This window comes from Rhinoraja longicauda, chromosome 16, assembly GCF_053455715.1.
Source record: "Rhinoraja longicauda isolate Sanriku21f chromosome 16, sRhiLon1.1, whole genome shotgun sequence".
Lineage (NCBI taxonomy): Eukaryota > Metazoa > Chordata > Chondrichthyes > Rajiformes > Arhynchobatidae > Rhinoraja > Rhinoraja longicauda.
This window is the reverse complement of record NC_135968.1, coordinates 19,024,541-19,039,811: the sequence shown is the minus strand read 5'-3', so window position 1 is coordinate 19,039,811 and position 15,271 is coordinate 19,024,541. Positions and strand designations below refer to the sequence as shown.

At 43.5% G+C, this 15,271-nt stretch overlaps 1 protein-coding gene across 1 annotated transcript in view; it reads left to right on the top strand.

Moving 5' to 3' along the window:
- The window catches only part of got1 (glutamic-oxaloacetic transaminase 1, soluble), a 55,722-nt gene that overhangs the window by 20,479 nt on the left and 19,972 nt on the right, over positions 1-15,271 (top strand). Inside the window, exons 6-7 of the mRNA XM_078413362.1 lie at positions 7,399-7,549; positions 14,074-14,239. Coding sequence (XP_078269488.1) covers positions 7,399-7,549; positions 14,074-14,239 — 317 coding nt within the window. The remainder of the gene's footprint in view (positions 1-7,398; positions 7,550-14,073; positions 14,240-15,271) is intronic.

The window sequence follows — 15,271 nt, the reverse complement described above, 5'->3', positions numbered from 1 at the left end:
GGTCCCTGATGGGCCCCACTCTTTCCCTCGTTATCCTCTTACCCTTGATATACTTATAGAACACTTTGGGATTTTCTTTTATTTTGCCCGCTAGTGCTATCTCATGGCCCCTTTTTGCTCTCCTAATTTCTTTTTTAAGAACCGCCCTACACCTTCTGTATTCCTCTAATGATGTCTGTGCCTTAAGTTCTTTATGCCTTCCAAAAGCCCCCCCTTTTTTTTCGAATCAATCCTACTATATCGTTCGACATCCAAGGTTCTTTGGACTTGTTTGTCCCACCCTTAAACTTTAGGGGAACATGCTTCCTCTGTACTTTTTCAATTATTCCTTTGAATGACTCCCACTGTTCTGATGCGGTCCTCCACACGAGAAGCTGATCCCAGTCCACCAGGGCCAACTTCTGCCTTATCAGATTAAAATCGGCCTTGCCCCAATTTAGAAAATTTCCTCTTTCCTCTGGTCCCTCTTTATCCTTTTCCATTACCACCTTAAATATCACTGAATTGCGATCACTGTCACCAAAATGCTCTGCCACTGACACTTCAGCCACCTGTCCGGCCTCATTTCCCAAGATTAAGTCCAATACCGCCCCCTCCCTTGTTGGACTTTCAACATATTGGCTCAAAAAGCCCTCCTGGATGACCCTTAGGAACTCTGCACCCTCAGGGCCCTTGACACTTTGGCTATCCCAATCAATATTCGGGAAGTTGAAATCCCCTACTATTACTACCCTGTTGTTTTCACACACCCCCGAGATTTGCCTACAAATATGTTCTTCTATTTCCCTCTGACTGTTTGGGGGTCTGTAGTATACACCCAGTAAGGTGCATGCCCCTTTTCTATTTCTCAATTCCACCCAAAAAGCCTCATTTGAGGAACCCGCTAATATGTCATCCCTTCTTACAGCAGAAATAGATTCTTTGATTAATACTGCAACACCCCCTCCCCTTTTTCCCTGCTCTCTGTCTCTCCTGAAGATGCTATATCCTGGAATATTGAGCTGCCAGTCCTGCCCTTCCTTCAACCATGTTTCCGTAATGGCAACAATGTCGTACTCCCATGTGTTCAGTAACACCTTCAATTCATCCCCCTTGCTTCCAATACTCCTTGCATTAAAACAAATGCCGTTCAGACTTGCCCTACCCCATTGTGCTGGGGCATTCTTGTTCTGCCTCCCAATCTGACCAGTTATTTCCTCTATATTTTCCTTCTCCTCACCCCCTATACTAGCTTCATGCTGTATCCCAACCCCCTGCCAAATTAGTTTAAACCCTCCCCAACAGTGCTAGCAAACCTCCCCGCCAGGATATTGGTCCCCCTCTGGTTAAGGTGGAGACCGTCCGGCCTATACAGTTCCCACCTTTCCCAGAAACAGGCCCAATTATCCAGAAAAACGAATCCCTCCCCCCTGCTCCAACTCCTGAGCCACTCCTGAGCCACACAGTAGGAACTGTTCTATCCTCCTATTTCTATACTCACTAGCTCGTGGCACAGGGAGTAATCCAGAGATTACAACCTTAGATGTCCTACACTTCAATCCTCTCCCTAGTCCTTTTTTTAACTCTCTTCCTAGCCCCCTAAATTCTCCTTTCAGGACCTCTTCCCTTATCCTACCTATATTGTTGGTACCTATATGTACCACGACCTCTGGCTCCACTCCCTCCCCTTTCAGGATATCCTGGACACGCTCAGACACATCCCGGACACCGGCACCAGGGAGGCAAACCACCATCCGGGTCTCCCGACTGCGTCCACAGAATCGCCTATCTGACCCCCTCACTATAGAGTCCCCTATTACTATCGCTCTCCTCTTCCTTTCCCTACCCTTCTGAGCAACAGGGCCGGACTCCGTGCCAGAGGCCCGGGCGCCGTCGCTGCCCCCAGGTAGGCTATACTCCCCAACAACACCTAAACAGGAGTATTTATTACCAAGGGGTACATCCACTGGGGTACTCTCTCGTCCCTGCCTCTGCTCCTTGCCCCCCCTAACCGTGACCCATTTGTCTACCTCCCGTGGTCTTGGAGTGACCACCTCTTTATAACTCCTCTATAACCTCCTCACTCTCCCTAACCAGACGGAGGTCATCAATCTGCCGCTCCAGGTTCCTCATACGGTCCCTTAGGAGCCCCATCTCATCGCACCTGGCGCAGATGTGGATGTCTGGAAGACTATCAGACTCCCAGATTCCCCACATCCGACACCCAGAACAATAAACTGCCCTGGCATTCATACTCTCCAAACAAAGCCCCGTGCTCGGTTACTAAACCTACCGCCCGGCCGCTACTCCACCCGCTCCAACCGCCCACCCAAAAGAACTGAGTGATCTCCTGGGAGAGGCGAAAAACCGGATAAAAAACCCAGGCCAATTTGGGGGGAAAAATCCGGGAAATTCCTCTCTGACCCCAAGCTAGGCGATCGAAACTTTAAGTTTGCATACTAATTTCTTATGTGGGACCTTGTCGAAAGCCTTCTGGAAGTCCAGATATAACACATCCACTGGTTCTCCCTTATCCACTCTACTAGTTACATCCTCGAAAAATTCTATAAGATTCGTCAGACATGATTTACCTTTCATAAATCCATGCTGACTTTGTCCAATGATTTCACCACTTTCCAAATGTGCTGCTATCCCATCTTTAATAACTGACTCTAGCATTTTCCCCACTACCGATGTTAGACTAACTGGTCTGTAATTCCCCGTTTTCTCTCTCCCTCCCTTTTTGAAAAGTGGGGTTACATTAGCTACCTTCCAATCCTCAGGAACTACTCCAGAATCTAAAGAGTTTTGAAAAATTATCACTAATGCATCCACTATTTCTGGGGCTACCTCCTTAAGCACTCTGGGATGCAGCCTATCTGGCCCTGGGGATTTATCGGCCTTTAATCCATTCAATTTACCTGACACCACTTCCCGACTAACCTGGATTTCACTCAGTTCCTCCATCTCATTTGACCCCCGGTCCCCTGCTATTTCCGGCAGATTATTTATGTCTTCCTTAGTGAAGACAGAACCAAAGTAGTTATTCAATTGGTCTGCCATGTCCTTGTTCCCCATGATCAATTCACCTGTTTCTGACTACAAGGGACATACATTTGTTTTAACTAATCTTTTTCTCTTCATCATCATCAAAGCCATTTTAAGGATATTCTCCAAATGTCATTTTCAGATTGACTTGTAGATACAAATATGAAAAACAAAATTGGAAAATCGTACATTGACAAAGTCTCATATTATCCAGAACATAGTGCAAACTAAGCAATATCCTTGGTTTGGCTGAGAGTTGGGTAAACATTACACAATCGCGTTTGTGTAGGTCAGGTTTGACTTTATGACAACTTTAAATTTACTTTTACACTCAACTTACTTTGAACCAATGCCAATTCAATTTCATTTTTGCATTGTCATGCTGCAGTCTGCAAAATCTCAGCATGGTTATGTTAGTCACTGTTGAGGTAGACAGATATTATTTCCATTTGCTCTGGACTCTAGGGCAAATGGCAGAGTCTTAACTAAAAATAGAGCTAGGTCTTTCAGCAGTTAGGAACCATTTTATAAACAGAACTGCAAGAGATGAGGAGCTGTTCCAGAAATGGTAATTGGTGCTGGGTCAGAAGCTAATTTTAACTCTGAGATTTGTTATCAAAAGTCAATGGTATTAAGGGACATGGACAAAGGAAGCTATATCGTAGAGCAGCGAACTGTACAAAATTTTGGAACAGGCTTGAGATTAAAAGGCCAGATACAGTTCATGGTTCATTTGGTGTTACAAGTGTAGACTAAAGCTTTTCTTTGGTGGGCGGCACAGTGGGGGAGTGGTGGAGTTGCTGCTACACAGTGCTACAGACCCAGTTCGATCCTGATTATGGGTGCTGTCTGTACTGAGTTTGTACATTCTCCTTAAGACTGCATGGCTTTACTCCGGCTGCTCCGGTTTCCTGCCACATTCCAAAGATGTGCAACCTTGTAGATTAATTGGCGTTTGTAAATTGTCCCTAGAGTGGAGTATTGAAATAGTGTACGGGTGATTGTTGGTTGGCGAGGACTAGGTGGACCGAAGGGCCTGTTTCCATGGTGTATCTCTAAACTAAACTAGTTGCAGCATTATTTTTAGACCTGCCTTCCTGTGTGTTGAGTTCAAAGGAAAACTAGTATGATGGGCGAGATGGGAATATGAATGTTGGTTGATGCTGATTTGCTAAGCTGGAAAGAGTGTAGGGAAGATTTAAGAGGTTGTTGCCAGGACTTGAGGGCCTGAGCTATAGGGAAAGGCTGGGCAGGCTAGGACTTTATTCCTTGGGATTGTAGGAGGATGAGGGGTGAACGTATAGAGGTGTATAAAATCATCAGGGTATAGATAGGCTGAATGCACAGAGAGCAGGGGATTCAAGCACCAGAGGACATAGGTTTGAGGTGAGAGGGGAAAGATTCAATAGGAACCTGAGGGGTGATTTCTTTCCACTTGGAGGATGGTAGGTATATGGAATGAGCCTCCAGAGGAGGTAGTTGAGGCAGGTCGTACAACAATATTTAAAAGACAAGGGCCTGTTTCTGTGCTGTATGACTTTACAATACAGTTGATTTCTTCACTTAGGAACTTTGCACTAATGTTTGAGTACATCTAATCAGCAATATAAAAATAAATTTGCAAATAAGCATCAATTCATGTCTAAAATACTTCTAAAATCTATAAATATTTCTAAAAGCTAATAGTCATCACATTATCTTAAAAGCTGGAGACATATTTATAAAGTGTGTTGGTATTTTTCTTTTAAATATTGTTTGGGGAGTTTTTTTATGTCAATAAGCTGCAATAATATGTGTGTGAGTAAGCTGGGTGCGTCTCAAAGTAAATTGAGTGCAAGAGAAAATTTAAAAGTATATTCCCGTTGTTTGAAATACAGGGGGAAAGTAAAATGAAAAATATGCTTGCAATTTAGTGATTGCAGAGAATGTTCACCAGATCAATTCAGGGGTGTCTGGTATGTTGTTTGAGGAGAGTTTAAACATTCTGTGCATTTAGTCCCTTGAGGTGGTATTGAAATGTAGTGAAAATCTTATGGGCTTAGCGGTGCAGACTCGGGAATGTTTTTTTCAGTAGATTGGGCTGCCTCAATGGTCATTATTTTAAAAGAAGGAGTTGGCCATTTGGAAGTGGAATGCAGAGAAACATCTTCTCCCTCTTTGGAATTCCCTCCGCAAGAGAGTTGTGGAGAATTTGAAGAATGAGGAGTGGAGTATGTACATTTGTAGATTAGTTTAGAGGTACAGCTTGGAACCAGGCCCCTCTCCCCACCAAGTCCGTCCCGACCAACAATCACCCGTATGCTAGTTATATGTTATCCCATTTTCGCATCCTACACACTAGGGACAATTTTGCAGAAGCCAATTTTAGTTTAGAGATACAGTGCGGAAACAGGCCCTTCGGCCCACCGATTCCATGCCGACCAGCGATCCCCGCACATTAACGCTATCCTACACACACTAGGGACAATTTACACTTATACCAAGCCAACTAATCTACAAACCTGTACGTCTTTGGAGTGTGGGAGGAAAACGAAGATCCGCGCAGTCACGGGAGAACGTAAAAACTCCATACAGACAGCACCCGTAGTCGGGATCGAACCCGGTCTCCAGTGCAGCAAGCACTGTAAGGCAGCAACTCTACTACTGCGCCACCGTGCCACCCTCACGTTTTTGGAGTTATGGGAGGAAACTGGAGCACCTGGAGAAAACCCATCCGGTCACAGGGTGAATGCGCAAACTCTGTACGGACAGTACCCATCGTCGGGATCGAACCTGGGTCTCTGGCGCTGTGAGGCAGCAGCTCTACTGCTTAGCCACTGTGTCACCCATTTTGTATTTTCCACTGGAACCTCCGTTCCTATGTCAGCCAGTGGCCTTGAGTGTTGATTTCCGAATATCAAAAACATCAAACAAAAAGCACTGAGATATATATTCTTGTGAGCTTTGAAGGCACTCAGCATGGATAGCTCTATCCTTTTATTTTTTTATTTTTTTTTGTGCAAGAAACTTAGAGACCTACGTGTAGCTTGTACAATGCACGCCACTGAATGATCAGATCCTTTGGGGTCATGTTCAATCAAAATTATAGCCAATTATTCTAAAATTGCTCCAAACAATAACAATATTTCTTCATATTTTCAAATTTCCACACAATACATAAATAGGCCATTCAGCCCTCTGAACAATCCTGTTTCCCAGTCTTCCTGTAACCTGTTCTCTCTCCCATGACCACCCCATGCCTCCCACTCCCCCTCCATCCCCCCACCCAACTACATTTGTAGCAATCTGCGGTAGCCAGTTTATAAAACAAACAGCACATCTTCAGGATGTGAGAGAAAACAGGAGCACAGAGATGGGTGGGGGAATGAATCTGTACAGTCAAAGGGAGAACATGTGAAGTTCACAGATTCTCACTTCTCTGCTGTGAAGCTGAGAGACAGCAGCGAATAGCTGCCTCTTATATTGGCAGAAAATTGGATGGCACACAGGTGATGCCGGTAGAACTGCTGCGTCGCAATGCCAAAGACCCGAGTTCTATCCTGACCTCCGGTGGTGCCTGCGTGGAATCTGCACGTTCCCCCTGCGTGGGTTTCCTCTGGGTGCTTCTGTTTCCTTCCACATCCTAAGTACGTGTGGGTTTATAGGTTAATTGGCCTCTGTAAATGACTCCTTAGGATAATGGAACGAGTGTGTACGGGTGATCGATGGTCGCCGTGGACTCATTGGGCTGAAGGAGCTGTTTCCATACTGTATTTCTAAAACTAAAAATTGATAATGTACTATATTCTTCACATGTAACTTTTGCTGGCCCCACTTCCACAAAATTTGTCTATGGGTGCACTAACATTTGCTTTGACTGTTTACACTTACATTAGCTTGCCACAATATTTAATGATTTGTATAAACTACCCTTTGATGACTTGATGTGCTTTTACTTTCCCTTTTGGAACCCAGACATAACAGTCCAAACCACACGCATGGATTAGCCAGCTGAAGGTTCAGGGAAATCCGCTAAGAGTAGTGCAGTGGTAGAGTTGCTGCCTTACAGCGCCAGAGACCGGGGTTCGATCCTGACTACGGGTGCTGGCTGAATGGAGTTTGGATGTTCAGCCTGTGACCACATGAGTTTTCTCCGGGTGCTCCAGTTTCCTCCCACACTCCAAAGACGTACATTTGTAGTTTAATTGGCTTCGGTAAAGATTGTGCATGGGTACAGGGATCACTAGTCAGTGTGGACTCGGTGGGCCAAAGGGCCTGTTTCCACGTTAAAATCCAAAAGAAAGAACATTTGCAGAAAATCAAAGCAATCTGTTGAATATTTCACTTTCTTTCTGTACTGTATTCCATCATCTATCGTCTCTCCATTTGCAGAAAAGGTCCCTCTTCCCGTTCTTTGATTCAGCCTATCAGGGCTTCGCATCTGGAAGCTTGGATAAAGATGCCTGGGCTGTTCGTTACTTTGTAAGCCAAGGTTTTGAGCTTTTCTGCGCCCAATCCTTTTCTAAGAATTTTGGATTATACAGTAAGTAACAGCTATTATAAATTATAAAATGTTTGATATCTTTTGGTCATTTCTGAATCCAAAGGAAAGTAGACAAAATTGTCACGTTGCTCCATTTTTTAGCTGATTGGAACAGCACCAGAGCTGTGTAGAGACACAAAGTACTGGAATAACTCAGCGGGTCAAGCAGCATCCCTGGAGAACATGGATAGGTGACGATTGGGGTAGCGACCCTTCTTCAGCCCCACCCGAAATGTCGCCTCTCCATGTTCTCCAGAGATGCTGCCTGACCATTCCTTCTCTCCCGAGATGCTGCCTGACCTGCTGAGTTACTCCAGCACTTTGTCTCCTTTCTTGGTAAGCCAGCAACGGCAATTTCTTGTTTCTAGTAAGTTAACTAACACTCTGATGTAGAACACAACTTGCTGGAATAACTCAGCAGGTCAGGCAGCATATGTGAAGGAAATGGATAGGTGACATTTTGGATTAGGACCTTTTTTATTCAGACTCAGCATCAGCAGATCCTTGTGTCTCCATTTTGCTTCTCCACTGCAAAACCACCTAAAGGAAGTTCTCCTCTATTCCGACAGGAGTTCTCCGAGACCCTCTTTCACTGCTCCCCCTCTGATTCCTAATGCTCTCCTGCTCTTCAACCAGGTTCTGAGGTCTGAATAAAGGATCCTGACCCAAAACGTTGCCTGTCCATGTCTTCCAAAGGTACTGCCTGACTCGCTGAGTCACTCCAGCACTTCGCAAGATTCCAGCATCTGAGGTTCCTTGTAATTCTCTGATAAGTAGCATTACTGTGTGAATGGCCCCTTCAACATCTACTCAATGCAATGCTGCTCAGAATCCTGAAAGGTAACAAACAGTGACTGTGGGTGCAGTGACGTTCATAACGCCATAAATATGTAATAATTTGCACCTGTCCGTTTCGTAAAATAGATACTTTTTGCGCAAAGGCATATGATGATCAGAAAAGTTTGTGTTTTGTTTTATGCACAAAGAACTGCAGATGTTGGTGTAAGAAAAAAGACATAAAGTGCTAGAGTAACTTACCGGGTCAGTCGGCATCCCTCCAGCACTTTGTGTTTTCTTTTGTTCTGCTGGATTCTAACGGAGGAAGTTGTGTATGTTTTTTAAATCCGTTTCGGAACCTGATCTGAAGCAGTTTTGTAATTGTATGTCAGACTGCATGCCATTAAGGACTTGCTTTTAAGAAATATTTTGCCTCTAAATCATACACTGAGTTTTACTGGAATTGGGGAAATATGGAGGGGGCCCCTCGCAGTCAAAGAAGTGGGAGCTCAGAGAGACAGTGTTAATCAGAATGTAATTTCCATACTGGATCTTGAGATTATGGTGCAGGGTTTCTACTTTGGGAGCAGTCATGAAACTGTAGACTAAATACACATGAAGTTGGTCTGGTTAGTTTAAGCTCCCAAGTTTCCACTAACCTAAATATGCACGAACACAGGCATAAAATGTTCGAAGAAGCTATCCAATAATTCATTAGAGTAGATCAGAATCTGTTTGTTTTTCATTCAATGAAAGATACCCTTGATAAGACCATAAGACATAAGGAGCAGAGTTAGGGCTTTGAGCCTATCGAATCTGCTCTACAATTCGATCATGGCTGATCTACTTTTCTCTCTCAACCCCATTCTCCTGCCTTTTCCCCATAACTTTTGACGCCCTTATTAATCAAGAAACTATCAATCTTCGCTTTAAAAATATCCAATGACTTGCTCTCCACAGCCATTGATGGCAATGAATTCCCTATATCCACTGCCTTGTCTCCTTTCTAAAGGTACGTCCTTTTATTCTGAGGATATGGTCTTTGGTCCTAGACTCTCGCACTAGTGGAAACATCCTCTCCACATCCATATTGGGGAGAGTCAATATTGGGGGGGAGGCTGGTCTGTGTGATGGACTGGGCTGCATCTACAACTCTGCAATGTCTTGTGGTCTTGGGCAGAACTGTTCCCAAACCTCACTGTGGTACCCGACAGTATGATGCGAAGTTTATAACTCTTGTTTAGGATGAGTTTGGATGAACTTAAATATACAGAGTAAATATGGGAGATCAACATGGGAACCAATATGTGGTCCCCATCTGTTTAATTGGTTGCTCTATTGAACAATTTATTATGAAAATTAGATGATTTTGGAATTGACATTCTGTTTTTAAAAGGGAAAAAAAGATTTTTCTTTTGCTGGGCATTTTATTGCTTTTTGGTTGGCTTTTATGAAACTGCGACAGCCATTTTGTGGGCAACACAATCTTACCATAGTAAAACACCACTAGTTAGATTGTTTCTCTTGTGCCAGCCAAGAGTATGACACAGTCCAGAGCAAACCTGAAACATTTACAATCAGAGTTGAAATTTAAACTACCATTGGTGCTGATCAAAATATCCATTTGCTGTGGTTGGCCACTTTTGAATGGCATCGTACACTACAGAAAGTTTAAGTGTGCTCTCAGTAGGGGCAGCTGTTCTTATTCTTTTCAGCAATCAGAGCAATTTTACATCTGCTTGTCATTCCAAGGCTGCACTTCAAACTTGATCAAATATAGTTCAGTTGGAATTTTGGCTGCAGCTTAAAAATCGTGAAATTCTTTTTTTTTTAAAGACCAATTGTATTCCCAGTCAACAACTTGGGTATGAGACTGATTTAAGTTTTTAAATACGAATGATGGTGTTGGTCAAACTTACTCCATCTAACTTTCTTAACTTTAAACTAGAACAACATCGCCTGGATTGCCATAAAGTAACCCAGACATCGTAATATAATTATTTGCCATACTGAAAGTTTGCGATTGAATTGTGTTAGAAATACAAGTCTTTCGTTTCTAATTAGTCTCGTTGGGAAACCTCTGCAGTTCCCACATTTTAAAAAGTACTTTGATACTTTTTTCTTTACAATGGCTTGCTGATTTATATATAGGAGTGCAGATTTTAAATCCAAGCCAATTTGTGGAGGTTTAAAACAAATGCCTGTTGGCATTGGATATTTGTGTTACTCAGATGGGACAGTTTACAGAATTCCCAATCAAGGTCCATTAGCCAAGATCTGATTCATCTTAAATTATAGATAATATCCACCTTTTGTCTGCTGGTCGTCAGACCCAAGTTGTGAACCTCCTTCTAATTTTGTGGCTATAAGATAGGAACATACTTTGCAGTGAATAAAATGGAGTTGAACTAAATTGCTTGTACAGAAAGTCAGTACAGGTTGAATGAATCTTCTGTCCTGTAAAAATGTACCTTGTCTAGCTCTTTGAATTTTGAAAGGAAACCTCTCAGCGATTTGATTGTATCTCAAAAGATGGTGCAATTGTACAATTAATAGATCAGACAGTGAATGGCCGGATTTGAGGTCAACTGATGTCTAAACTAGATTTGAAATGATCTCCCTTAAAAAGGCAATTGAGAGCAAGATTAAATATTCAATTGTTCTGGGGGGAGGGGGAAGGGGCTGGCAGGTTGAGAAGAGAGATTTGCGGTGGTTAACCAGTACCATGGGAGAGGTAACGTGATAGAAAGATCGTGCGTGCTGTATCAATGGAATGGGATTGATGGGCTGAATGGCCTCTGGCTCTTGATTTTCATTTTCTGGAAATAGTAATTATTCAATATTTCTGGAAAAGATCTGCAAATATCAAATATTCAGTCTGAAGAAGGGTCTCAACACAAAACGTCACCCATTCCTTCTCTCCTGAGATGCTGCCTGACCCGCTGAATTACTCCAGCATTTTGTGTCTACCTTCGATTTAAACCAGCATCTGCAGTTATTTTCCTTTGTATTTTTTTCAAAAATTGCATCTGAATGCCAAAGATTCTATATAACCATATAACCATATAACAATTACAGCACGGAAACAAGCCCGTTCGGCCCTACCAGTCCATGCCGACCACTTTCTCTGACCTAGTCTCATCTACCTGCTCTCAGACCATAACCCTCCAATCCCCTCCCATCCATATACCTATCCAATTTACTCTTAAATAATAAAATCGAGCCTGCCTCCACCACTTCCATGAAGCTCATTCTACCCAGCCACCACCCTCTGAGTAAAGAAGTTACCCCTCATGTTACCCCTAAACTTTTGTCCCTTAATTCTGAAGTTATGTCCCCTTGTTGGAATCTTCCCCACTCTCAAAGGGAAAAGTCTACCCACGTTAACTCTGTCCGTCCCTCTTAAAATTTTAAAAACCTCTATCAAGTCCCCCCTCAACCTTCTACGCTCCAAAGAATAAAGACCCAACCTGTTCAACCTCTCTCTGTAGCTTAAGTGCTGAAACCCAGGCAACATTCTAGTAAATCTCCTCTGTACCCTCTCCATTTTGTCGACATCCTTCCTATAATTTGGCGACCAGAACTGCACACCATACTCCAGATTCGGCCTCACCAATGCCCTGTACAATTTCAACATTACATCCCAACTTCTATATTCGATGCTCTGATCTATAAAGGCAAGCATACCAAACGCCTTCTTCACCACCCTATCCACATGAGATTCCACCTTCAGGGAACAATGCACAGTTATTCCCAGATCCCTCTGTTCCACTGCATTCCTCAATTCCCTACCATTTACCCTGTACGTCCTATTTTGATTTGTCCTACCAAAATGCAGCACCTCACACTTATCAGCATTAAACTATGCATAATTTGTGTTTTGCATCCAGTTGGAGTAGGTTCATTTCATGTTAATTTAATACCTGATACTCCACTACTAGAGTAGAACCCTACTCAGTTGTCCTTCTATTTTGTAAAGCTTTTTTTCCTTTTGATAGTTCAGTTTAGGGACACAGCGTGGAAACAGGTCCTCAGGGACAATTTACTGAAGCCAATTAACCTACAAATCCTGCATGTCTTTGGGATGTGAGGGGGGGGGGGGGGGGGAGGAGAATCCAGAACACGTGGAGAAATTCCACACGGTCACAGGGAGAACGTACAAACTCTATACTGACAACAAACACCCTTAGACAGGATTGAACCCGGGTCTCTGGCGCTGAAAGGCAGCAACTCTACTGCTGCGCCACAGTGTCGCCCTGATATAAATCTTTGAATAAGAATTCGCAAACAAAATAAGGGTTAGATTTAAATACCTGCTCAAAAGGGGACATGAATTATAAATTAATTGTCCTATTCATCAAAATTAACTGTATTCAAATTGAGAACTGTATTTGGTGCTTCGTATCTCCCTCTTTGCTCTGACCATTGTACTTTAGTTTGATTTGATTGTATTCATGTATGGTATATCTGATCTGTTTTAATGGCATGCAAAACACAGCTTTTCACTGTACCTTGGGCACACGTAACAATAGCTTAGTTTAGAAATGCAATGTGGACATAGGCCCTTCGGCCCACCTAGTCCATGTCGAACAGCGATCACCCGCACACTAGTACTATTCTACACACTAAGGACAATTTACAGAAGGAATTAACCTACAAACCCGCACATCTTTGGGATGTGGGAAGAAACCCACGTGGTCTCGGGGAGAGCGTACAATCTCCACACAGACAGCATCCTTAGTCAGGACCGAACCCAGGTTTCTGGCACTGTGAGGTAGCAACTCTACTGCCGTGGCTCTGTGCCGCCCAAGTAATAAACCTAAACCTAGAACATGGAACAGTACAGCACAAGACCAAGCTCTTGGGCCCACAATATCTGTGCCGAACATGATGCCAATATAAACTAATCACATCTGCCCGCATGTGATTGATATTCCTCCGATTCCTCCTCTTGACTGCCAGATATTCACAGCGCTGACGGCCATTGTTCCTGATCAGTGGTTTCCCATCATTGCACCGAGAAATTATGTTTTGGTTTTGGGATGCCATGATTGTAATTTTGGGTGAAATTTTCCTTGGACCTGGGTAAAATCTATCTATCTATCTATCTATCTATCTATCTATCTATCTATCTATCTATCTATCTATCTATCTATCTATCTATCTATCTATCTATCTGTCTGTCTGTCTGTCTGTCTGTCTGTCTGTCTGTCTGTCTGTCTGTCTGTCTGTCTGTCTGTCTGTCTGTCTGTCTGTCTGTCTGTCTGTCTGTCTGTCTGTCTGTCTGTCTGTCTGTCTGTCTGTCTGTCTGTCTGTCTGTCTGTCTGTCTCTTTGATCATGCCTGTTTGATGGTGCCTTATTTTTGTGCCTCCGTCACATGATAGCACAAGCGATCACCTGGTACACTAGCACTATTCTATACATGAGGGACAATTTACAGAAGCCAATTAACCTACAAACCTGTATATCGTTTGCGTGTGGGAGTAAACCGGAGCACCCGGAGAAAACCCACATGGTCACAAGAAGAACATACAAACTCTGTACAGTCAGCACCCCTGGTCAGAATTGAACCTGGGTCTCTGATGTTGCAAGGCAGCCACTCTGCCGCCACAACCATGTTCCCCAGAGATGCTGCACAAGTCGCTGTTACTCCAGCAGTTTTTTTTAGAAACCTGCCTCTGCAGTTCCTTGTATCTACACATGTAACAAAGAATGCCCCGTTTAATTCCTCCCTCCTTGTTCACAGATGAGCGAGTTGGAAACCTGTGCATCGTGGCCAAGGACACCGACAACGTGAACAGGATTCGGTCGCAGATGGAGAAGATAGCCCGGACAATATGGTCAAACCCTCCCGCTCAAGGGGCTCGAATTGTATCCACTACACTTAATGACTCTGCTCTCTTTGCAGAATGGTGAGGAGACATTCGTGCAGTGAAATGACATTGTGCTTGTAGACGTCTATTTATTTTTAAAGTTGCCGAAATAGTTCTAACACCTCACTCTTCCCATTCCAAAACTGACCTCTCTGTCCTGATGAATCTCCCGGTTGCTACCCATTTGCTCCCCTTCCCATTCTCACACTAACCTTTCTGTCCTGGGCCACATCCATTGTCAGGCCACACGTAAACTGGAGGAACAGCATCTCATATTCTGCTTGTGTAGCTTTCAACCCAAATGGTATGAACATTGAAATGTAGAAACAATGAACTGCAGATACTGGTTTACACAAAAGGACACCAAGTGCTGGAGTAACTCAGTGGGTCAGGGAGAATTTCTGGAGAACATGGATAGGTGACATTTCGGGTCGGGACTCTGCTGCCTGACCCAATGAGGTACTCCAGCGCTTGGTGACGTTTTGGTAAGAACATTGAGTTCTCCAATTTTAGGTAATCAGCCCCTCCCCCTTTTTACCCCTCTCTTCCCTGTGTCCTTCCTGGATGCGCACCCATTTCTACCATTATCCTGCCCCCATTTCTCCTGTCCCCTTCTACCTATCTCCCTTCTACCTATCTCCCTTCCTCTGGCTTCACATTTCATACACCTCTCCTTATTTCACAGACCTTTTTTCTTTTCATTTCTAGCCTTTGTGAATCAAACCTCCCTCATATGTATCCACCTATCACTTGTCTGGCTTTGGCCTGCCCCCACTTCTCTTCTAGCTTTCTACCCCCACTACTATCACTGTGAAAAAAGGGTCCCAACCTGAAACTTATTATCTAAAGAACATATCTGACCTGTTGAGTCACTCCAGCACTTTGTGTCTTTTTTTGTAAATAAGCATCTGCAGTTCTTTTTGTCTACTCCTTGTTTGGTTTAGTGATACAGCCTGAAAACAGGCCCACTGGGCCCGCACCAACCAACGATCATCTGTACACCAATTCTATGTTATCCCAGTTTTGAATCGTACACTGTAGAGGTGATTTATAGATGTCGATTAGCCTACA